The 22,841-nt window shown below is 52.7% G+C and overlaps 1 protein-coding gene across 3 annotated transcripts in view; it reads right to left on the minus strand.

Annotated features, from left to right (window-relative positions):
• The window catches only part of ndor1 (NADPH dependent diflavin oxidoreductase 1), a 77,617-nt gene that overhangs the window by 44,463 nt on the left and 10,313 nt on the right, over positions 1 to 22,841 (minus strand). Inside the window, exons 1-5 of one of the 3 annotated variants that reach the window (XM_072566289.1) lie at positions 12,131 to 12,149; positions 9,169 to 9,232; positions 8,242 to 8,299; positions 8,004 to 8,138; positions 1,819 to 1,896 (exon numbers count right to left, since the gene is read on the minus strand). In XM_072566289.1, the coding sequence (XP_072422390.1) occupies positions 1,819 to 1,896; positions 8,004 to 8,138 (213 nt within the window). In that variant the 5' untranslated portion in view covers positions 8,242 to 8,299; positions 9,169 to 9,232; positions 12,131 to 12,149. Of the gene's footprint in view, positions 1 to 1,818; positions 1,897 to 8,003; positions 8,139 to 8,241; positions 8,303 to 9,168; positions 9,233 to 12,130; positions 12,150 to 22,841 lie in introns of those variants that run through there. The other 2 variants (XM_072566288.1, XM_072566290.1) reach the window with 2 other exon arrangements.

Consider the following 22,841-nt stretch of genomic DNA (forward strand, 5'->3'; position numbering starts at 1 on the left):
AAGGCCATATTCTGCAATAGGAAGAGGTGACATGGACTCAAATCCCACCATCAATAAACAAAATCTGCAAAAGGAAGCTCACTTCATGATGACCACATGATCACTATTGACTGTTGTGCTTCACAAGTGCACTTTAGGGAAGGAAATCTGCCATCTTTACCTGGTCTGGCCTGCATGTGACACCAATGTGGTTGATTCTCAACTGCCCACTGGGCAATAAATAGAAAGCAACACCCACATCCCATGAATGAATATAAAAAAAGGAAGGTTGGAAGATTTGGTTGAGGAGCTGACTGTGAAGAATTCCTGCTCCCCTTGGACACATAGGCAGTGTTATAAATGTACTTGCCTTTGGGAGTTGGGATGATCTGGTTTCCCATTCACTGAGTTACTGTGGTCATATGGCAAGGAATATCAAGCCCAGTGTTTCCATTACCCACCTCTACTGGGTTATAATTCTTTCAGAGTGACATGACTCAGGATATCCTAATCTCAGACTGTATATGTATTATATTCAGGAGGAGGTGTATTTAGTTCCCAGATGATATCAGGAGTCTTATCCTGATCCCAGACTGTCTGGGCGGAGGGAAATCAAATTCTTTACAAAACTGCACATATTCCACCACGTGAAATGTTTCTTTGTTCTTTCATGGGATTTGGGCATTACTGGAAAAGTCAGCATTTGTTGCCTTGAAATGAGTGGCTTGCCAGTGGTATTTTGGAGGGCAGTTGAGAGTCAACTACGTCATTGTGGCTCTGGAGTCATATAATAGGCTATATGTGGATGTAGATTTGCTCGCTGAGCTCGAAGGTTCATTTCTAGACGTTTCGTTTCATCACTCTACTAGGTAGCATCTTCAGTGGGCTCCAGGTGAAGCACTGCAAATGATTCTTTGCTTTCTATTTATATGTTTGGGTTTCTTTGGGTTGGTGATGTCATTTCCTGTGGTGATGTTATTTCCTATTCTTTTTCTTAGGGGATGGTAGAATACACAAGCAGCAGATTATGAACTTGAAAGACCCTATACAGAAATATCATGCAAGAACTGTAACAAACCCAACATTGGACAAACAGGTAGAAAACTAGCCACCAGGATACATGAACATCAACTAGCCACAAAAAGACATGACCCTCTCTCACTAGTACCCTTACATACAGATGAAGAAGGACACCACTTCGACTGGGACAACATATCCATCCTAGGACAAGCCAAACAGAGACACGTACAAGAATTCCTAGAGGCATGACATTCCAACCGGAAGTCTATCAACAAACACATTGAGTTAGACCCCATTTACCACACTCAGATAAAAAGAGGAGGAAATGACATCATCACAGGAAGTGACATTACCAACCCAAACATATAAATAGAAAGCAGGAATCATGTACAGTGCTTCACCTGCAGCCCACTGAAGATGGTACATAGTAGGGTGACGTAATGTCTGAAAATGATCCTTCCAGCTCAGCGAGCAAACCTACACCCAGAACCTCAACCTGAGCTACAAATCTTCTCAAAACTCACTAATAGGCTACATCAGACCAGAAGTAGAGCAGATTTTCTTTCCTTAAGGACGTTAGCGGCCCAGATGAGTTTGCACAACTGATGACTGTTTCATGGTCACCATGGGACTAGCTTTATAATCCAGATTAATTCATTGAATTTAAATTCCAATTTGAACCCATTTCCCTTATTACTAGCTTATGCATCTATTTATCCAAATGATTTACAACTACATAAATGCAGCCTTTATCATGGTCTACTCAAATTCGGTGCTAAAGGTTCAGAGGTTTTATCCCATCAGCTTTTGTTTCTGTACCTTCATGTTGTCTGGAGGTTCACCCTGACCTGTGGTGGAGCACACAAACACCACCAAGGGCTCCTGGATCAGGTCAGCCTAAGCAGGAAGGAAAAAAAGAACAGAATGAACATCACATTAACAACAAAGCTCAAGAGCACAGACAATGTGATACTTAAACAATGTAGTACTGAAGGAGTAACTTCCCCATTTTTGGTGGAAGCTAGTATAATTACAATATTTAAAAGGTATCTGGATGGGAATAGGAAGGGTCAAGAGGGATAAGGCCGAATGGACGGTGGGACCCAAGGGTCTTTTTTCGTACTGTACATCTCTATGATTTCACAGGAATCATTGTTCATATCCTACTTTTTTTTTTAGGATAACCTCCACTATCATCACTCTGTAGTTCTTCCATCTTTCTCCAATATTCCAAGTCTGCTTCTCTACTTACATCCCACTATTTGTTGGCCTATCATATACACCCACCAGAGAAACAGCGTCACCTTGGTTTCTTAATTCTAAACAAATGGAGTCCAGGAGAGGGAGGCTACCAAGGGCATGGGTGGGAGGAAAAGGGAGAGAGTGAGAGAGAGAGTGAGAGAGAGAGAGAGTGAGAGAGAGAGAGTGAGAGAGAGAGAGTGAGAGAGAGAGAGTGAGAGAGAGAGAGTGAGAGAGAGAGAGTGAGAGAAGAAAGAGTCTGCGGGGGATCAAAAAGAGAGAAGAGAATCTGCAGGGAGCAATGGGAAAGAGGGGAAGCTACAGGAAATGGTTGGGGGTTGGTGAAGCTGGAAACAGAATGGGTGGGAGTAACAGGGAGGCTGTAAGGGATGGGTGGGAGAGAGGGGGAAGCTGCATTAAAGACAGAACAGTTTAAACCGGTACAAAAAATAAATACCCAGCTGACTGGAAAGCAGGAAGGTATGAATGAATGCCAACCTTGAGGCTATCAACCATCAACCTGAAGGCTATTTCTGTGGTCTCTAGGACATTATGACTCCATGAAAGCATTAGAGATGTACAGCATGGAAACAGACCCTTCGGTCCAACCTGTCCATGCCGACCAGATATCCCAACCCAATCTAGTCACACGTGCCAGCACCCAGCCCATATCCCTCCAAACCCTTCCTATTCATATACCCATCCAAATTCCTCTTAAATGTTGCAATTGTACCAGCCTCCACCACTTCCTCTGGCAGCTCATTCCATACACGTACCACCCTCTGCGTGAAAAGTTGCCCCTTAGGTCTCTTTTATATTTTCCCCTCTCACCCTAAACCTATGCCCTCTAGTTCTGGACTCCCCAACCCCAGGGAAAAGACGTTGTCTATTTATCCTATATATGTCCATCATGATTTTATAAACCTCTATAAGGTCACCCCTCACCCTCTGATGCTCCAGGGAAAACAGCCCCAGACTGTTCAGCCTCTCCCTATAGCTCAAATCCTCCAATCCTGGCAACATTCTTGTAAATCTTTTCTGAACCCTTTCAAGTTTCACAACATCTTTCAGATAGGAAGGAAACCAGAACTGCATGCAATATTCCAACAGTGGCCTAACCAATATCCTCTACAGCCGCAACATGACCTCCCAATTCCTGTAGCGAATGCCATCCCATATTCCCAATTCCTTCGTCTCTGCCACATCTGCTCCCAGGAGGACCAGTTCCAAAACCGCACCACCCAGATGGCCTCCTTCTTCAAGGACCGCAATTTCCCCCCAGACGTGGTCGACGATGCCCTCCACCGCATCCCTTCCACTTCCCGCTCCTCTGCCTTTGAGCCCCGCCCCTCCAACCACCACCAGGACAGAACCCCACTGATCCTCACCTACCACCCCACCAACCTCCATGTCCAGCGTATCATCCGCCGTCATTTCCGCCACCTCCAAATGGACCCCACCACCAGGGACATATTTCCCTCCCCCCCCCCTATCAGCGTTCCGAAAAGACCACTCCCTCCGTGACTCCCTCGTCAGGTCCACACCCCCCACCAACCCAACCTCCACTCCCGGCACCTTCCCCTGCAACCGCAAGAAATGCAAAACTTGCGCCCACACCTCCCCCCTTACCTCCCTCCAAGGCCCCAAGGGACACTTCCATATCCGCCACAAATTCACCTGCACCTCCACACACATCATCTATTGCATCTGCTGCACCCGATGTGGCCTCCTCTATATTGGGGAGACAGGCCGCCTACTTGCGGAACGTTTCAGAGAACACCTCTGGGACACCCGGACCAACCAACCCAACCACCCTGTGGCTCAACACTTCAACTCCCCCTCCCACTCCACCAAGGACATGCAGGTCGTTGGACTCCTCCATCGCCAGACCGTGGCAACACGACAGTTGGAGGAAGAGCGCCTCATCTTCCGCCTGGGAACCCTCCAACCACAAGGGATGAACTCAGATTTCTCCAGTTTCCTCATTTCCCCTCCCCCCACCTTGTCTCAGTCAAATCTCTCGAACTCAGCACCGCCTTCCTAACCTGCAATCTTCTTCCTGACCTCTCCGCCCCCACCCCACTCTGGCCTATCACCCTCACCTTGACCTCCCTCCACCTATCACATTCCCAACACCCCTCCCCCAAGTCCCTCCTCCCTACCTTTTATCTTAGCCTGCTGGACACATTTTCCTCATTCCTGAAGGGCTGATGCCTGAAACGTCGATTCTCCTGTTCCTTGGATGCTGCCTGACCTGCTGCGCTTTTCCAGCACCATATTTTCAGCTCCCAACTCCTGTACTCAATACTCTGACCAATAAACGAAAGCATACCAAGCGCCTTCTTCACTATCCTATCTACCTGCAATTCCACTTTCAAGGAGCTATGAACCTGCACTCCAAGGTCTCTTTGTTCAGCAACACTCCCTAGGACCTTACCATTAAGTGTATACGTCCTGCTAAGATTTGCCTTCCCAAAATGCAGCACCTCGCATTTATCTAAATTAAACGCCATCTGCCGCTTCTCAGCCCAATGGAACATCTGGTCCAGATCCTGTTGTAAACAGAGGTAACCCTCTTCGCTGTCCACAACACCTCCAATTTTGGTGTCATCTGCAAACTTACTAACTGTACCTCTTATGCTCAAATCCAAATCATTTATGTAAATGACAAAAAGTAGAGGACACAGCACTGATCCTTGTGGCACTCCACTGGTCACAGGCCTCCAGTCTGAAAAACAATTCTCCACCACCACCCTCTGTCTTTTGCCTTTGTGCCAGTTCTGTATCCAAATGGCTAGTTCTCCCTGTATTCCATGAGATCTAACCTTGCTAATCAGTCTCCCATGGGGAACCTTGTCGAACACCTTACTGAAGTCCATATAGATCACATCTACCGCTCTGCCCTCATCAATCCTCTTTGTTACTTCCTCAAAAAACTCAATCAAGTTTGTGCGACATGATTTCCCATGCACAAAGCCATGTTGACTATCTCTAATCAGTCCTTGCCTTTCCAAATACATGTACATCCTGTCCCTCAGGATTCCCTCCTCCGACGTCAGGCTCACCGGTCTATAGTTCCCTGGCTTGTCCTTACCGCCCTTCTTAAACAGTGGCATCACATTAGCCAACCTCCAGTCTTCCGGCACCTCACCTGTGACTATCGATGATACAAATATCTCAGCAATAAGCCCAGCAATCACTTCTCTAGCTTCCCACAGAGTTCTAGGGTACACCTGATCAGGTCCTGGGGATTTATCCACCGTTATACGTTTAAAGATATCTAGCACTTCCTCTTCTGTAATTTGGACATTTTTGCAAGGTGTCACCATCTATTTCCCTACATTCTATATAATCCATATCCTTTTCCACAGTAAATACTGGTGCAAAATATTCATTTAGTATCTCCCCCATTTCTGCGGTTCCACACAAAGGCTGATCTTTGAGGGGCCCTATTTTCTCCCTAGTTACCCTTTTGTTTCCTTGAATGTTGTACTATTACACTTAAAGGGCGGTTGATTTTCTTTGAGAATATTTATGATTTTTTCTAAATCTGGCTTCTGTGTGATCCCAGATCCTTCATGTGTCAAGATAGGTACAGAAAGTAATGTTATCATGTGACTGCTTCCTGTAATAAAGGAGTTAATGAGGCTGAAAAAGGAGGCCCTGAGAAGTAAAGGTTGTCCTGCAGAAAGGCTCAAGAAACCTTGGGAAAAAAATATTTTGTGGCCCGATAGCCTCTGTCAACGACCCCTCAACTTTACTGAGTCTCTTCAGTGTTAGTATATTTTTGTTGATATTTCTTTGTTCTCTTTTTGAATACTTTTTACTCAGAAATATTAATTTCCCAATCTTCCCCTTTGAGCCAGTTCTCTATTACCACTGCATTAAAATCCTACATGACAACCTCCGCTTGCCCTCAATCTTATTGATCATCCTCCATATATCCCCCAGATCTGATCTCTCCTATTCCTGAAGTAATTACTTCAGAAAGTCATCCTGTCTACCTGTCTTGCTACCTACAAAGACTTACCTCAGATCCATCTGAGTTTTTCAGAATTGTAACCTTTAACTTACATTATCTCTACTCATTCTACCAAAATGAATCACTTCACATTTCGCTGAACTAAATTTAACCTGCTATTTCTCCAAACTGTCTACGCTTTCTGAAGTTTAAAACTATTTTCCTCAGAGTTCACCATAGTTCCCAAATTTTGTGACATCCAAAAAGTAGACCAAGGTTTAGATCACTAATTTATACCAGGAAGAGTTGGACTCCGAACATTGTTTCCTCGCAAAAATCTATCCTTGCTCCAATCTATAAGACAACCATTCACCACTTAACTGTTTCGTATCCTGTGTTTCAGCCAATTTTGTATCCCTATTGCTACTAAGCCTTTTCTTCTGTGAGCTCTAACTTTGCTCACAAATTTGTTCCACACCATCTTATCAAATGTCTTCTAGGTTACCTAAAGAAAACAACACACTTAAGTCAGTCAAACATAATTTACCCTTAACAATTCTGCACTGACTTTCCTTAATTAACCTAGATTTGCCCATTTCATTGTTAATTTTGTCCAAGATTATCATTTCTAAAAGTTTCCCTATCACTGTAGTTAAAATGACTGGCCTCAACTGCTGTACTTATCTTTACGCTTTGTGAAGAAAGGATGTAACATTTACAACTCTTCAGTATTCTCTGCATCTTAATTTCCCTATCTAATATTTCATCAGCATTTAATTGTGTCATAATACAAAGAGCATTACCTGCATGTGAGCAAATACAAAAATCTTTGTCAGTGTCAAGAGTATCAGCTGGCTACATTAAAACTAATATGTTGGTCTGACGTACAAATAAAGAACAATAAAGTTCAAGTTAACCAGTTTTGAGTCTAATCCATTGCCTGTTCCTGTATCAAGCCGAATAGTCCTTGTTAACTGTTCCTCTGTAAAACCAGCTTCTGACAATTCAGTAAATGAAGAAGACACATACTCGCTGCTCAGTTGAAGCTTCTCTGAAATCAGGGCTGTGAAGTCTATTATGTATTATCTTTAGAGCTTAAGCCAATTTAAAAACGTTTCAAGGCACAAATCCAATGCATGCCAATTGTACACTTGTGTAACTATTCCTGAGCCCTTTTCAGTTGGCAGTAGGTGTTACTGTGACCGTCTACCCACCGAACTAGTTGAAACCCTCCCACACAGCACTCTTCCTATACCCATTTGCACACACCAGAATCCAGCAACTATCTTTTAAGTCTATTATTTCAGCGGTATTTGTGCACAGACCAACTGCTGTGTTTCCTCCATTATAAAACTGGCCACACGTGACAAGGACTCAACTGGCTGTAAAGTATCTAGGAATGTCCTGAGGTCATTGAATGAACCATGTAGGATCCGTCTTGTGGTGCAGTGTAGTGTCCCTATCCTTGGACCAGGTGGCCCAGGTTCAAGTCCTACCTGTTCCAGAGGCGTGTAATAACATCCCTGAACATGTTGATTAGAAAAATAGGTTAAGTTTTTAAAAATGCACCAATGATGCAACAGTTCTTCTCTCTTTATTTCAATCTACAGGCCATCCTAAAAACTGGAGAAGTAACCTTGAAATCATCTTTGTGCAACATGAGCTACACTTCTTCTTGAAAGCATCTCTCAGGTATGCTGCGGCACCATTTGTTGGTAGTGCCCGCAGTACAGTAGCATTTTGGAAGAGACAGTGTACGGGGAGAATGTTGACCTGATCTAGCTCCATAACCGGCAATACTCACAATTGTATAACTATCCAACGGCACCACGCTGCATTTGAAGTGTCGCCGTACTCCTTCCCTCCCGATCCGCTCAGCCACATCCTGTGCTGTGCCAGACTGACTACCAAACAACACCAGCAGCTTCCGATCAACCATCTACAATGAAAGATTTAAAGTATGGTAGGTTAGGCTGGAACGTGCATATTCCTGAGGTGCCATCAGATATACTTGTTTTACTTTTGTAAATCGTACCACTGACCTTTATTTAGCATTCCTAAAGTGTTCCTGAAAAACAGCTTGGTCAACAAAAAAAAACCCTGCTTGTAAGAAATACATAACAAAGATGAGTTAGATTCCTACTGCACTATATCAAAATCTCAACAATATGCCGCATTATGTAAATTATTGAGTGACAGATTGTTATGACAGGGGGTAAACCCCTCTGCTAATTTAAACCAGCCACACGGAAAAGCTCACCTGGTGCCACAATCTATTAAATTTCAAGTGGCAAAGAACTATTCTAAATAACATTATTTAAAGAAAAAAAATTTACAATTTTATTTATTAAGTCCAAAAGAGAACATTAAACAACAACTATTTAGAACACCTTTCTCTTAAACCTATTTCTACCCTATAACACCACCCATGCCCCACCATCACTCTATATTGCTGGTCCGATAAATTTCCTGTTAAATTTATGGCAAAATCAATTTCAAACCCAGTTATCATCTTTGGATGCCGAACTTTCTCTGTAGATTTCTCTAGGTCGGTTTCGGTGTTCTGCTGCACTAACTTCTTATGGACAGGTACCTTTCAGAGAGCTATTCTGCTGGCAGTTGTTGCTTGTTGGTTGCTCTTTGCCGTTCGCCCTGTAACTAGGGTGTTCAAAGTATCCGATTTTATACCTAAAAACATCAGATCATTTCATTTGGTTTGATGCCATCCAAAACAGTAAAATCCAAATTTGATTGGATTTTGGTATCTGGGGCATAATTTAAACTGATTGGATTTGTTTTTGTTCCATGGCAACACAGCTCCAGCTATTTGCTTCAACCAAATGTTACATTTTAAAATATATCAGCATACTCTGTGCCAGCCAGACATTTCAGCTCCCTTAAAGGTACAGTACATGTCTACAACTTCATAACACCGATATACAGTAGAATGATACAAGTCAATGAGTTACCTTCCATAGATCTGCACTGTCAACTTCAGAGTCTAACCTAAAAGTGGTCCCATCTCAGGAAACACTAAAAAAAAGTAATAGATAATTAGTGGTGGAGGAATCAGTAATATAAAAGATACACACGGTCAGATCGGGAAATGCAAACAGCCACTCTGGAAGAAACATGACATGAGTGAGCAGAACTTAATGCAGGTTTCGGCATAGAAAAAGAATTTGACATCACGTTTACACAGGGCATAGGGCACAAGTGGGAGTCTATTGAAGTGAATATAGGTAAGAAACCGAGTGACAAACGCATGATTGAGGGTTTCATTGACAGATAGGCTGAGACAGGTTTGGAACCACTGATATTGTGAAGATGGAAGTAGGCATCCTCTGTGAGGAGAAAAGAAGAAACAGAAATAGGTCCATTCGGCCCCTCAAGTTTGCCCCACCACTCAACAAGATCATGACTAATTTGCCCCAGGCCTCAACTCCTCTTCTCATATAGCTTAACTCCCTGATATTTCAAAAATCTATCCACATTTTCTCCAAATACCTTCAGTGACCTAGCTTCCACAACTCTCTGGGTAGAGAATACCAGACATTCACTACCCTCAAAGAAGAAATTCCATCACACCTCAAAGTGTTAGATAAGTGTGCCCGTTTAGCATGAGATCCCCCTCAATAATGGAAATATCTTCTCTACATCTACCTTGTCAAACCCCTTCATAATCTTATATATTTATATAAGATCCACCACTGATTTTTCTAAACGTTTATGGATAAAGGCATAACCTGTGCAGCTGTTCTCAACAAGTCAAGCCTTTCATCCCAGGAGTCAGCTTAATGAAATTGCTTTTGAACTGTCTCCAATACCAACAAACCCTTAAACATGGGCCCTGTACACATTACTCCAAATGTACCCTCACCAATACTGTACATTGTAACAAGACTTCCCAATTTTTAGTTTCCAAACCACTGTGCAATAGAGGCCTAAATTCCATTTGCCTGCTTAATTACTTGCTGCCTCTGCCTTTGTGTTTCATGCACAAGAACCCCCTTAATCCTTTGTGATGCACACTTTTGGAGTCTTTCCTTATTTATAGTCTGCTGTCTGATTCTTCCTACCAAAGTTCATGACTTCTCACTTTCCTACCTTAAACTTCATCTGCCAAGTTTCTGCCCACTCACTCAACCTATCTCAGTCTCTTGCAGATTCTTTATCTGCTCACCTATTTTCGTAACATCAGCAAATATGCATACATTACAGTCTACCCCCTCCTACAAGTTTACATGTAGTAATTAAGGAGGCTCTAGAACTGATCCATGGGAACCTCATCCCACAGATCTTTTTGATCTAAAAAAAATTAATTCTGACTCTCTGTCGTGTGTGAACCAATCATTAATCCATGCGACTACATTACCCCGGATTCTGTGAGCCTTCTATTTTTGAAATAACCTTTTTTGTGACATTTTATCAAATGGTGGTGGTGGAGAGGATAAGTGGCCCGAAGCTCACCCGTGTTCAGATGTAGCACTGAGGTCGCAGTCTGGTTCAGCCTGAGATGGTGGCCAGAGAAGTAAATGTGGCGAACAAAAGCATAGTGCTTATAGCAGGAATCAAAGAAACTGAAGCAGAGGAGCAATCAAGAGAGGTGCGGTGAGGTTGTCACTTTGTCAGAATACATATGGAACCTGGCTTTGTGTTCAGATGACATTGCCAAGAAGCACCACGGCATTCAGAAATAGATGGGGGGGCGGGGGGCGTGCAAGGATAAATTATTTGAACACATCAGAGGTTACGGAACAGGAATGGATGAGAAATCTGCAGACTTTCTGCAGTTAGACTAGTAAAAATGAAACCAATTGAGTCTGCTTCAACAAATGGAGAACAGGGGACAAGAATAACGTGGGGTCTGGACAGAGTAGATAGGGAGGAACTGTTCTCATTTGTGAAAAGATAAAGAACTAGATGATCAGTTTAATAAAAAAAATCTTGACACAAAGAACAGCTTTTTAATACAGCAAATGGTTAGGATTCAGAATGCACTGTGTGAGAATAGGTTGGAGGCAGGGTCAATTCAGTTAGGATCTGGAAATCACTGCCTGGAGTATGGTGGAGGTCGGCTCAGTTGAGTACCTGGAATGTGGAATGCTCTGTCTGCAAGCTCAGCAGAAGTAGGGTCAATCACAATTTTCAAAACAGAGTTGAAGAATGATCTGAAGAGAAAACATTGCAGGGCAGAGAACTGAGAATCGATGAACATTGTGATTCTATGATGAGGAACTTCCAGATTTATTCATTCATTCACCAGATATGGGCATCATTGACTGGGCCAGCATTTACTGACCACGTGGGTAAAGAGTTAGGTAATTGTATCCAATGATGAACAGAGGTAGTGGTTGTGGAGCTGTGGGGATGAATATCGTGGTCAGAAAGGCTGTCACTTGTGATTCTGATCAGGCGCTTTTGCACGGGTCAATACATGACAAGAGGGGGTTCAAAAATAGGGTTGGGAAAGATGGGGACTGATTTGAAAAGCAACGACATGTACAACTTTGGAGAGGAAAGGGATGTTGACGATGACGATGGCAAGAACAAAGGGAACTGAGAGTAGGTTTTGGAGCAGTGGTGTACAATATAGCTAATGAAAGGAGTCAAGGAGTGGGAGCCATTTACACAATTAGGTAACACTTGGTGCTCAGCAGTTTGATGGTAATCATATCAAAGGAGCAGAAGGAGCATCGGGGGGACAAAGAGGAGGAGGGTGGTGTGGAAATTTGACAGTGACTAGATAACAACAATAACAGTTTGGGCTAGGCCTTTGGTGAAAGGCAAAGGCAGCCAGAGAGTGTAAAGTAAGGGGCAAGGTGTCACCACTTATGCAACGTCACGTTCTTGGAGCTTGGGAGAAATTTTGTATAAATAAACATTCACTTTTTAATTACAGTCACAATTGTAGTATGTGATAGCTCCTACCTGGGGAATTATTAATTTATCATTTTGTGGAGTTCATTCCTCATTCATCCTAACCCCTTCCCTCACTACCCCCCCCTCCCAACTTCCCTCAAACCCACTCTCCCCCTCCCTTTTCCATTCCCTCTCCCCCTCCACTGACCCACACCCATTTTCTCCTTCACACCCCTTTGCTCCCTCCTCACCTACCCCCTTCACCCCTTGGATCCTTCCCCCTCATTCGCTGCCCCTCCCTCCCCCTCTTCCCCCTACCCTCTCCCCTCCTCCTACATCCCCCCACTCTCTTCCTTCCCCATCTTCCCTCCACCCTCTCCAGCTCCCTCTCCTCCCTTCCCCCCACCCTCTCCCCTCCCCCTTACCCCCCCACCCTCTCCCCTCCATTCCCTCCCCCCTTCCCTCTCCCCCCTCCATTCTCTCCTCCCTCCCACCCCCTCCATTCTCTCCTCCCTCCCACCCCCTCCATTCTCTCCCCCCTCTCCTCCTCCATTCTCTCCCCTCCCCTCCACCATTTTCTCTCCCCTCCTCCATCTTCTCTGCCCCCTCCTCCATTCTCCCCCACTACTCCATTTTCTCTCTCCCCTCCTCAATTCATTCTTCCCTCCTCCATTCTCTCCCCCCCTCCTCCTCCATTCTTTCCCCTCCTCCTCCATTCTCTCTCCCCCTCCTCCATTCTCCCCTCTCCTCCATTCTCTCCCCTCCCCTATTCTGCACCCCCTTCCTCCAATCTGTCCCCTCCCCTCCACCATTCTCTCCTCTCCTCCATTCTCTCCCCTCCTCCATTCTCCCCCCTCCCCTCCCCCATTCTCCATTCTCCCCCTCCCCTTCTCCATTCTCCCCCCTCCCCTCCTCCATTCTCCCCCCTCTCCCTCCTCCATTTCTCCCCCTCCCTCCTCCATTCTCCATTCTCCCCCCCTCCTCCATTCTCCATTCTCCCCCCCCCTCCTCCATTCTCCCCCCCTCCCCTCCTCCATTCTCCATTCTCCCCCCCTCCCCTCCTCCATTCTCCATTCTCCCCACTCCCCTCCTCCATTCTCCCCCTCCCCTCCTCCATTCTCCCCCTCCCCTCCTCCATTCTCCATTCTCCCCCCTCCCCTCCTCCATTCTCCATTCTCCCCCCTCCCCTCCTCCATTCTCCATTCTCCCCCTCCCCTCCTCCATTCTCCATTCTCCCCCTCCCCTCCTCCATTCTCCATTCTCCCCCTCCCCTCCTCCATTCTCCATTCTCCCCCCTCCCCTCCTCCATTCTCCATTCTCCCCCTCCCCTCCTCCATTCTCCCCCTCCCCTCCTCCATTCTCCCCCTCCCCTCCTCCATTCTCCCCCTCCCCTCCTCCATTCTCCATTCTCCCCCCTCCCCTCCTCCATTCTCCATTCTCCCCCCTCCCCTCCTCCATTCTCCACCCTCCCCTCCTCCATTCTCCACCCTCCCCTCCTCCATTCTCCACCCTCCCCTCCTCCATTCTCCCCTCCCCTCCTCCATTCTCCATTCTCCCCCCCCCCTCCTCCATTCTCCATTCTCCCCCCTCCCCTCCCACCATTCTCCATTCCCTCCCCCTCCCCTCCTCCATTCTCCATTCTCCCCCTCCCCTCCTCCATTCTCCATTCTCCCCCTCCCCTCCTCCATTCTCCATTCTCCCCCCTCCCCTCCTCCATTCTCCCCCCTCCCCTCCTCCATTCTCCACCCTCCCCTCCTCCATTCTCCACCCTCCCCACCTCCATTCTCCATCCCTCCCCTCCTCCATTCTCCATCCTCCCCCCTCCCCTCCTCCATTCTCCCCCCTCCCCACCTCCATTCTCCCCCCTCCCTCCTCCATTCTCCCCCCTCCCCTCCTCCAATTCTCCATTCTCCCCCCTCCCCTCCTCCATTCTCCCCCCTCCCCTCCTCCATTCTCCATTCTCCCCCCTCCCCTCCTCCATTCTCCATTCTCCCCCTCCCCTCCTCCATTCACCATCTCCCCCTCCCCTCCTCCATTCTCCATTCTCCCCCCTCCCCTCCTCCATTCTCCATCTCCCCCTCCCCTCCCCATCTCCATTCTCCCCCTCCCCTCCTCCATTCTCCCACTCCCCTCCTCCATTCTCCCCCTCCCCTCCACCAACACCCCCCACCCACCCACCCCATTTCTCCCCCTCCCCTCCTCCATTCTCCATCTCCCCCCTCCCCTCCTCCATTCTCCATCTCCCCCCACCCCTCCTCCATTCTCCATTCTCCCCCTCCCCCACCTCCATTCACCAACCCTCCCCTCCTCCATTCTCCACCCTCCCCTCCTCCATTCTCCACCCTCCCCACCTCCATTCTCCACCCTCCCCTCCTCCATTCTCCCCTCCCCTCCTCCATTCTCCCCTCCCCTCCTCCATTCTCCATTCTCCCCCTCCCCTCCTCCATTCTCCATTCTCCCCCTCCCCTCCTCCATTCTCCATTCTCACCCCCCTCCCCTCCTCCATTCTCCACCCTCCCCTCCTCCATCTCCACCCTCCCCACCTCCATTCTCCACCCTCCCCTCCTCCATTCTCCATCCTCCCCTCCTCCAATCTCCATCCTCCCCCCTCCCCTCCTCCATTCTCCCCCCTCCCCTCCTCCATTCTCCAATTCTCCCCCCTCCCCTCCTCCATTCTCCCCCCTCCCCTCCTCCATCTCCATTCTCCCCCCTCCCCTCCTCCATTCTCCCACCCTCCCCCTCCTCCATTCTCCCCCCTCCCCTCCTCCATTCTCCATTCTCCCCCCCTCCATTCTCCATTCTCCCCCCTCCCCTCCTCCATTCTCCATTCTCCCCCCCTCCCCTCCTCCATTCCCATTCTCCCCCCCTCCCCCTCCCTCCATTCTCCCCCCCTCCCCTCCTCCATTCTCCATTCTCCCCCCTCCCCTCCTCCATTCTCCATTCTCCCCCTCCCCTCCTCCATTCTCCATTCTCCCCCTCCCCTCCTCCATTCTCCATTCTCCCCCTCCCCTCCTCCATTCTCCCCCTCCCCTCCTCCATTCTCCCCCTCCCCTCCACCATCTCCATTCTCCCCCTCCCCTCCTCCATTCTCCCCCCTCCCCTCCTCCATTCTCCATTCTCCCCCTCCCCTCCTCCATTCTCCCCCTCCCCTCCTCCAATTCTCCCCCTCCCCTCCTCCATTCTCCATTCTCCCCCCTCCCCTCCTCCATTCTCCATTCTCCCCCCTCCCCTCCTCCATTCTCCCCCCCTCCCCTCCTCCATTCTCCACCCTCCCCCTCCTCCATTCTGCCACCCTCCCCTCCTCCATTCTCCACCCTCCCCTCCTCCATTCTCCACCCTCCCCTCCTCCATTCTCCATTCTCCCCCTCCCCTCCTCCATTCTCCCCCTCCCCTCCTCCATTCTCCCCCTCCCCTCCTCCATTCTCCATTCTCCCCCCCTCCCCTCCTCCATTCTCCATTCTCCCCCCTCCCCTCCTCCATTCTCCCCCCTCCCCTCCTCCATCTCCCCCCTCCCCTCCTCCATTCTCCACCCTCCCCTCCTCCATTCTCCCCCCTCCCCTCCTCCATTCTCCATTCTCCCCCCTCCCCTCCTCCATTCTCCCCCCTCCCCTCCTCCATCTCCCCCCTCCCCTCCTCCATTCTCCCCCCTCCCCTCCTCCATTCTCCCCCCTCCCCTCCTCCATTCTCCACCCTCCCCTCCTCCATTCTCCACCCTCCCCTCCTCCATTCTCCACCCTCCCCTCCTCCATTCTCCACCCTCCCCTCCTCCATTCTCCATTCTCCCCCCCCCTCCTCCATTCTCCATTCTCCCCTCCTCCATTCTCCATTCTCCCCTCCCCTCCTCCATTCTCCATTCTCCCCCTCCCCTCCTCCATTCTCCCCCCTCCCCTCCTCCATTCTCCATTCTCCCCCCTCCCCTCCTCCATTCTCCATTCTCCACCCTCCCCTCCTCCATTCTCCATTCTCCACCCTCCCCTCCTCCAATTCTCCACCCTCCCCTCCTCCATTCTCCACCCTCCCCTCCTCCATTCTCCACCCTCCCCTCCTCCATTCTCCACCCTCCCCTCCGCCATTCTCCATTCTCCCCCCTCCATTCTCCATTCTCCCCCCTCCCCTCCTCCATTCTCCATTCTCCCCCTCCTCCATTCTCCATTCTCCCCCTCCTCCATTCTCCATTCTCCCCCCCTCCCCTCCTCCATTCTCCATTCTCCCCCCTCCCCTCCTCCATTCTCCCCCCTCCCCTCCTCCATTCTCCCCCCCTCCCCTCCTCCATTCTCCATTCTCCCCCCCTCCCCTCCTCCATTCTCCATTCTCCCCTCTCCCCCTCCATTCTCCATTCTCCCCCCTCCCCTCCTCCATTCTCCATTCTCCCCCCTCCCCTCCTCCATTCTCCATTCTCCCCCCCTCCCCTCCTCCATTCTCCCCCCTCCCCTCCTCCATTCTCCCCCCCTCCATTCTCCATTCTCCCCCCTCCCCTCCTCCATTCTCCATTCTCCCCCCTCCCCTCCTCCATTCTCCCCCCTCGCCCTCCTCCATCCTCCCCCACCTCCCCTCCTCCATTCTCCATCCTCCCCTCCTCCATTCTCCATTCTCCCCCCCCTCCATTCTCCATTCTCCCCCCTCCCCCCTCCATTCTCCATTCTCCCCCCTCCCCTCCTCCCATTCTCCCCCCTCCCCTCCTCCATTCTCCATTCTCCCCCCTCCCCTCCTCCATTCTCCCCCCTCCCCTCCTCCATTCTCCCCCCTCCCCTCCTCCATTCTCCATTCTCCCCCCTCCCCTCCTCCATTCTCCATTCTCCCCCCCTCCCCTCCTCCATTCTCCCCCCTCCCCTCCTCCATTCTCCCCCCCTCCCCTCCTCCATTCTCCATTCTCCCCCCTCCCCTCCTCCATTCTCCATTCTCCCCCCTCCCCTCCTCCATTCTCCATTCTCCCCCCTCCCCTCCTCCATTCTCCATTCTCCCCCCTCCCCTCCTCCATTCTCCCCCCCTCCCCCCTCCTCCATTCTCCCCCCTCCCCTCCTCCATTCTCCATTCTCCCCCCTCCCCTCCTCCATTCTCCCCCCTCCCCTCCTCTCATTCTCCATTCTCCCCCCCTCCCCCTCCTCCATTCTCCATTCTCCCCCCCTCCCCTCCTCCATTCTCCATTCTCCCCCCTCCCCTCCTCCATTCTCCATTCTCCCCCCTCCCCTCCTCCATTCTCCATTCTCCCCCCTCCCCTCCTCCATTCTCCCCCCTCCCCTCCTCCATTCTCCCCCCTCCCCTCCTCCATTCTCCCCTCCTCCATTCTCCCCCCCTCCCCTCCTCCATTCTCCATTCTCCCCCCTTCCATTCTCTCCCCTCCCCTATTCTGTCCCCCCTTCCATCTCTTCCCCCTCCCCCTATTCTGTCCCCCCTTCCATTCTCTCCCCTCCCCTATTCTATTCTGTCCCCCCTTCCATTCTCTCCCCTCCCCTATTCTGTCCCCCCTTCCATTCTCTCCCCTCCCCTATTCTGTCCCCCCTTCCATTCTCTCCCCTCCCCTATTCTGTCCCCCCTTCCATTCTCTCCCCTCCCCTATTCTGTCCCCCTTTCCATTCTCTCCCCTCCCCTATTCTGTCCCCCTTTCCATTCTCTCCCCTCCCCTATTCTGTCCCCCCTTCCATTCTGTCCCCCTCCCCTATTCTGTCCCCCTTTCCATTCTCTCCCCTCCCCTATTCTGTCCCCCCCTTCCATTCTCTCCCCTCCCCTATTCTGTCCCCCCTTCCATTCTTTTCCTCCCTCCCTCTCCCCCCTCCCTCTCTTTCCCCCCTCCCCCTCCCATCCCCACTCTCTTCCCCTTCTCCCCCTCTCTTCCCCACCCTCCCCCCCTCTGTTCCCCCCCCTCCCCCCCTCTCTTACCCCCTCTTCCCCCCTCCTCCCTCTCTTTCCCCCCTCCCCCTCTTCCCCCCTCCTCCCTCTCTTCCCCCTCCCCCTCTTTCCCCCCTCTCTCGCTCTCTTACCCCACCCTCCCCCTCCTCTCCCCCCTCTCTTTCCTCCCCCCTCTTTCCCCCCCTCCCCCTCCCTTTCCTCCCCCCTCTTCCCCCCCTCCCCCTCCCCTTTCTCTCCCCCTCTCTATCCCCCCCTCCCTTTCTCCCCCCCCTCCCCCCCCTCTCTTTCACCCCTCTTTCCCCCCCTCCCCTTCTCCCCCAACCCCCTTTCCCCCCTCCCCCCTTTCCCCTCTCTCTTTCTCCCCCACCTCCCCCCTCTCTTCCCCCCCCCCTCCCCCCTCTCTTCCCCCCCCCCTCTCTTCCCCCCCCCTCCCCCCTCTCTTCCCCCCCCCCTCTCTTCCCCCCCCTCCCCCCTCTCTTTCCCCCCCACTCCCCTCCTCTTCCCCCCCCCACTCCACTCTCTTCCCCCTTCCCCCCTCTCTTCCCCCCCTCCCCTCTCTTCCCTCCCTCACCCCCCTCTTCCCCCCCCTCTGCCCTCTTCACCCCCCCCACCCCCCCACTCTCTCTTTCCCCCACCCCCCCTCCACTCTCTCTTTCACCCCCCCCCACCCCCACTCTCTCTTTCACCGCCCCCACCCCCAACTCTCTTTCCCCCACCCCCCCCACTCTCTCTTTCCCCCCACACCCACTCTCTCTTTCACCCCCCCAACCCCACTCTCTCTTCCCACACCCCCCTCCACTCACTCTTTCACCCCCCCCACCCCCTCTTGCTTTTCACCCCCCCCCCACCCCCACTCTTTCACCCCCCCACTACTCTCTTCCCCCCCACTACTCTCTTCCCCCCCCCGACTACTCTCTCTCCCCCCACCCCCCCACTCTCTCTCTCCCCCACGCCCCCCACTCTCTCTCTCCCCCCACCCCCCCCACTCTCTCTCTCTCCCCCACCCCCCCCACTCTCTCTCCCCCACCCCCCCACTCTCTCTCCCCCCCACCCCCCCACTCTCTCTCCCCCCCACCCCCCCACTCTCTCTTTCCCCCACCCCCACCCCCACTCTCTCTTTCCCCCACCCCCACCCCCACTCTCTCTTTCACCCCCCCCCCACCCCCACTCTCTCTTTCACCTCCCCCCCAACCCCCACTCTCTCTTCACCTCCCCCCCAACCCCCACCTCTCTTTCACCTCCCCCCCAACCCCCACTCTCTCTTTCACCCCCCCCCACCCCCACTCTCTCTTTCACCCCCCCCACCCCCACTCTCTCTTTCACCTCCCCCCAACCCCCACTCTCTCTTTCACCTCCCCCCCCAACCCCCACTCTCTCTTCACCTCCCCCCCAACCCCCACTCTCTCTTTCACCTCCCCCCCCCCCAACCCCCACTCTCTCTTCACCCCTACCCCCCCTCTCTTTCACCTCCCCCACTCTCTCACCCCCCCCCACCCCCACTCTCTCACCCCCCCCTCTCTCTTTCACCCCCCCACCCCCATTCTCTTTCACCTCCCCCCCAACCCCCACTCTCTCTTTCACCCCCACCCCCCTCACCCCCCCACTCTCTCACCCCCCCCACTCTCTCTTCACCCCCCCTAGCCCCCCTCTCTCTTTCACCCCCCCCACTCTCTCTTTCACCCCCCCCACTCTCTCTTTCACCCCCCCTCTCTCTTTCACCCCCCCTCCTCCTCCCATCACCCCCCCCTCCTCTCCTCACATTCACCCCCCCCTCCTCTCCCTCTCATTCACCCCCCCCTCCTCTCCTCTCATTCACCCCCCCCTCCTCTCCTCTCATTCACCCCCCCCTCCTCTCCTCTCATTCACCCCCCCCCCTCCTCTCATTCCCCCCCCCTCTCCTCACCCCCCCTCCTCCTCTTCACGCCCCCCTCCTCCTCTCTTCACCCCCCCCTCCTCCTCTCTCTTTCACCCCCCCTCCTCTCTCTTTAACCCCACTCTCTTCACCACCACCCCCTTTCACCACCCCCCCCTCTCTTTCACCCCCCTCCTCCTCTCTTTCACCCCCCCCCCCTCCCCCCCCCTCTCTCTTTCACCCCCCCACCTCTCTCTCTTTCACCCCCCTCTCTCTTTCAACCCCCCCACCTCTCTCTCTTTCACCCCCCCTCCTCTCTCTTTCACCCCCCCCCCCTCTCTCTTTCACCACCCCCCCACCTCTCTCTCTTTCACCCCCCCTCTCTCTTTCACCACCCCCCCTCTCTCTTTCACCCCCCCTACTCTCTTTCACCCCCCCTACTCTCTTTCACCCCCCCCTACTCTCTTTCACCCCCCCTACTCTCTCTTTCCACCCCCCCTACTCTCTCTTTCACCCCCCCACTCCCTCTTTCACCCCCCCTACTCTCTCTTTCACCCCCCCCCTCACCACCCCCCCCTCTCTCTTTCACGCCCCCCTCCTCCTCTCTCTTCACCCCCCCCTCTCTCTTTCACACCCCCCTCCTCCTCCCTCTTCACCCTCCTCCTCTCCTTCACACCCCCCCCTCCTCCCTCTTTCACCCTCCTCCTCTCTCTTCACACCCCCTCCTGCTCTCTTTCACCCCCCCTCTCTCTTTCACGCCCCCCTCCTCCTCTCTCTTTCACCCCCCCTCTCTCTTTCACCCCCCCTCCTCCTCTCTCTTTCACCCCCCTCCTCTCTCTTTCACCCCCCTCCTCTCTCTTTCACCCCCCCTCCTCTCTCTTTCACCCCCCCTCTCTCTTTCACCCCCCCTCCTCCTCTCTCATTCACCCCCCCCTCCTCTCCTCTCTCATTCACCCCCCCCTCCTCTCCTCTCATTCACCCCCCCCTCCTCTCCTCTCATTCACCCCCCCCCTCCTCTCCTCTCATTCACCCCCCCTCCTCTCTCTTCACACCCCCCTCTCTCTTTCACGCCCCCTCTCTCTCTTTCACGCCCCCCTCCTCCTCTCTTTCACCCCCCCTCCTCCTCTCTCTTTCACCCCCCCCTCCTCTCTCTTAACCCCACTCTCTTTCACCACCCCCCCCTTTCACCACCCCCCCTCTCTTTCACCCCCCCTCCTCTCTCTTTCACCCCCCCACCTCTCTCTCTTTCACCCCCCTCTCTCTTTCACCCCCCCCTCTCTCTCTTTCACCCCCCTCTCTCTTTCACCCCCCCTCTCTCTCTTTCACCCCCCCTCTCTCTTTCACCCCCCCCCCTCTCTTTCACCCCCCCCCTCTCTCTTTCACCCCCCCCACCTCTCTCTCTTTCACCCCCCCTCCTCTCTCTTTCACCCCCCCCTCCTCTCTCTTCACCCCCCCCCTCCTCTCTCTTTCACCCCCCCACCTCTCTCTTTCACCCCCCCTCTCTCTTTCACCACCCCCCCCTCTTTCACCCCCACCCCCTCTCTCTTTCACCCCCCCACTCTCTCTTTCACCCCCCCCTACTCTCTCTTTCACCCCCCTACTCTCTCTCTTCACCCCCCCCTACTCTCTCTTTCACCCCCCCTACTCTCTCTTTCACCCCCCCCTACTCTCTCTTTCACCCCCCCCACTCTCTCTTTCACCCCCCCTACTCTCTCTTTCACCCCCCCTCACCACCCCCCCCTCTCTCTTTCACCCCTCCCCTCTCTCTTTCACCCCCCTCTCTCTTTCACCCCCCCCTACTCTCTCTTTCACCCCCCCCCCACCTCTCTTTCACCCCCCCCTCACCACCCCCCTCTCTCTTTCACCCCTCCCCTCTCTCTTTCCACCACCCCCCCTCTCTCTTTCACCCCTCCTCCTCTCTCATTCACCCCCCCCCTCTCTCTTTCACGCCCCCCTCCTCTCTCTTTCACGCCCCCCTCCTCCTCTCTCTTTCACACCCCCCTCCTCCTCTCTCTTTCACACCCCTCCTCTCTCTTTCACCCCCCCCTACTCTCTCTTTCACCCCCCCCCTCACCCTTTCACCCTCCCCTCTCTCTTTCACCCCACCCCCTACTCTCTCTTTCACCCCCCACACTCTCTCTTTCACCCCCCCCTCACACCCCCCTCTCTCTTCACCCTCCCCTCTCTCTTTCACCACCCCCCTCTCTTTCACCCCCTCCTCCTCTCTCTTTCACACCCCCTCCTCTCTCTTTCACCCCCCCCTCCTCTCTCTTTCACGCCCCCCTCCTCCTCTCTCTTTCACACCCCTCCTCTCTCTTCACACCCCCTCCTCCTCTCTCTTCACCCCCCCTCCTCTCTCTTCACCCCCCCTCCTCTCTCTTTCACCCCCCCCTCCTCTCTTTCACCCCCCCTCTCTCTTTCACCCCCCCCTCCTCTCTCTTTAACCCCACTCTCTTTCACCACCCCCCCTCTCTCTTTCACCCTCCCCTCTCTCTTAACCCCCCCCCTCTTTCACCCCCCCCTCTCTCTTCACCCCCCCTCTCTCTTCACCCCCCCACCTCTCTCTCTTTCACCCCCCCCACCTCTCTCTCTTTCACCCCCCCACCTCTCTCTCTTTCACCCCCCCACCTCTCCTCTTTCACCACACCTCTCTCTTTCACCCCCCCACCTCTCTCTCTTTCACCCCCCCTCCTCTCTCTTTCACCCCCCCCTCCTCTCTCTCTTTCACCCCCCCCTCTCTCTTTCACACCCCCTCCTGCTCTCTTTCACCCCCCCTCCTCCTCTCTCTTCACCCCCCCCTCCTCTCTCTTTAACCCCACTCTCTTTCACCACCCCCCTTTCACCACCCCCCCTCTCTCTTCACCCCTCCTCCTCTCTCTTTCACCCCCCCCTCCTCTCTCTTTCACACCCCCCTCCTCTCTCTTTCACCACCCCCTCACTCTCTTTCACCCCCCCCACTCTCTCTTTCACCCCCCCTCTCTCTCTTTCACCCCCCCCACTCTCTCTTCACCCCCCCCACTCCTCTCTCTTTCACCCCCCCTACTCTCTTCTTCACCCCCCCCTACTCTCTCTTTCACCCCC

Source organism: Chiloscyllium punctatum, chromosome 49 (genome assembly GCF_047496795.1).
Source record: "Chiloscyllium punctatum isolate Juve2018m chromosome 49, sChiPun1.3, whole genome shotgun sequence".
Classification (NCBI taxonomy): domain Eukaryota; kingdom Metazoa; phylum Chordata; class Chondrichthyes; order Orectolobiformes; family Hemiscylliidae; genus Chiloscyllium; species Chiloscyllium punctatum.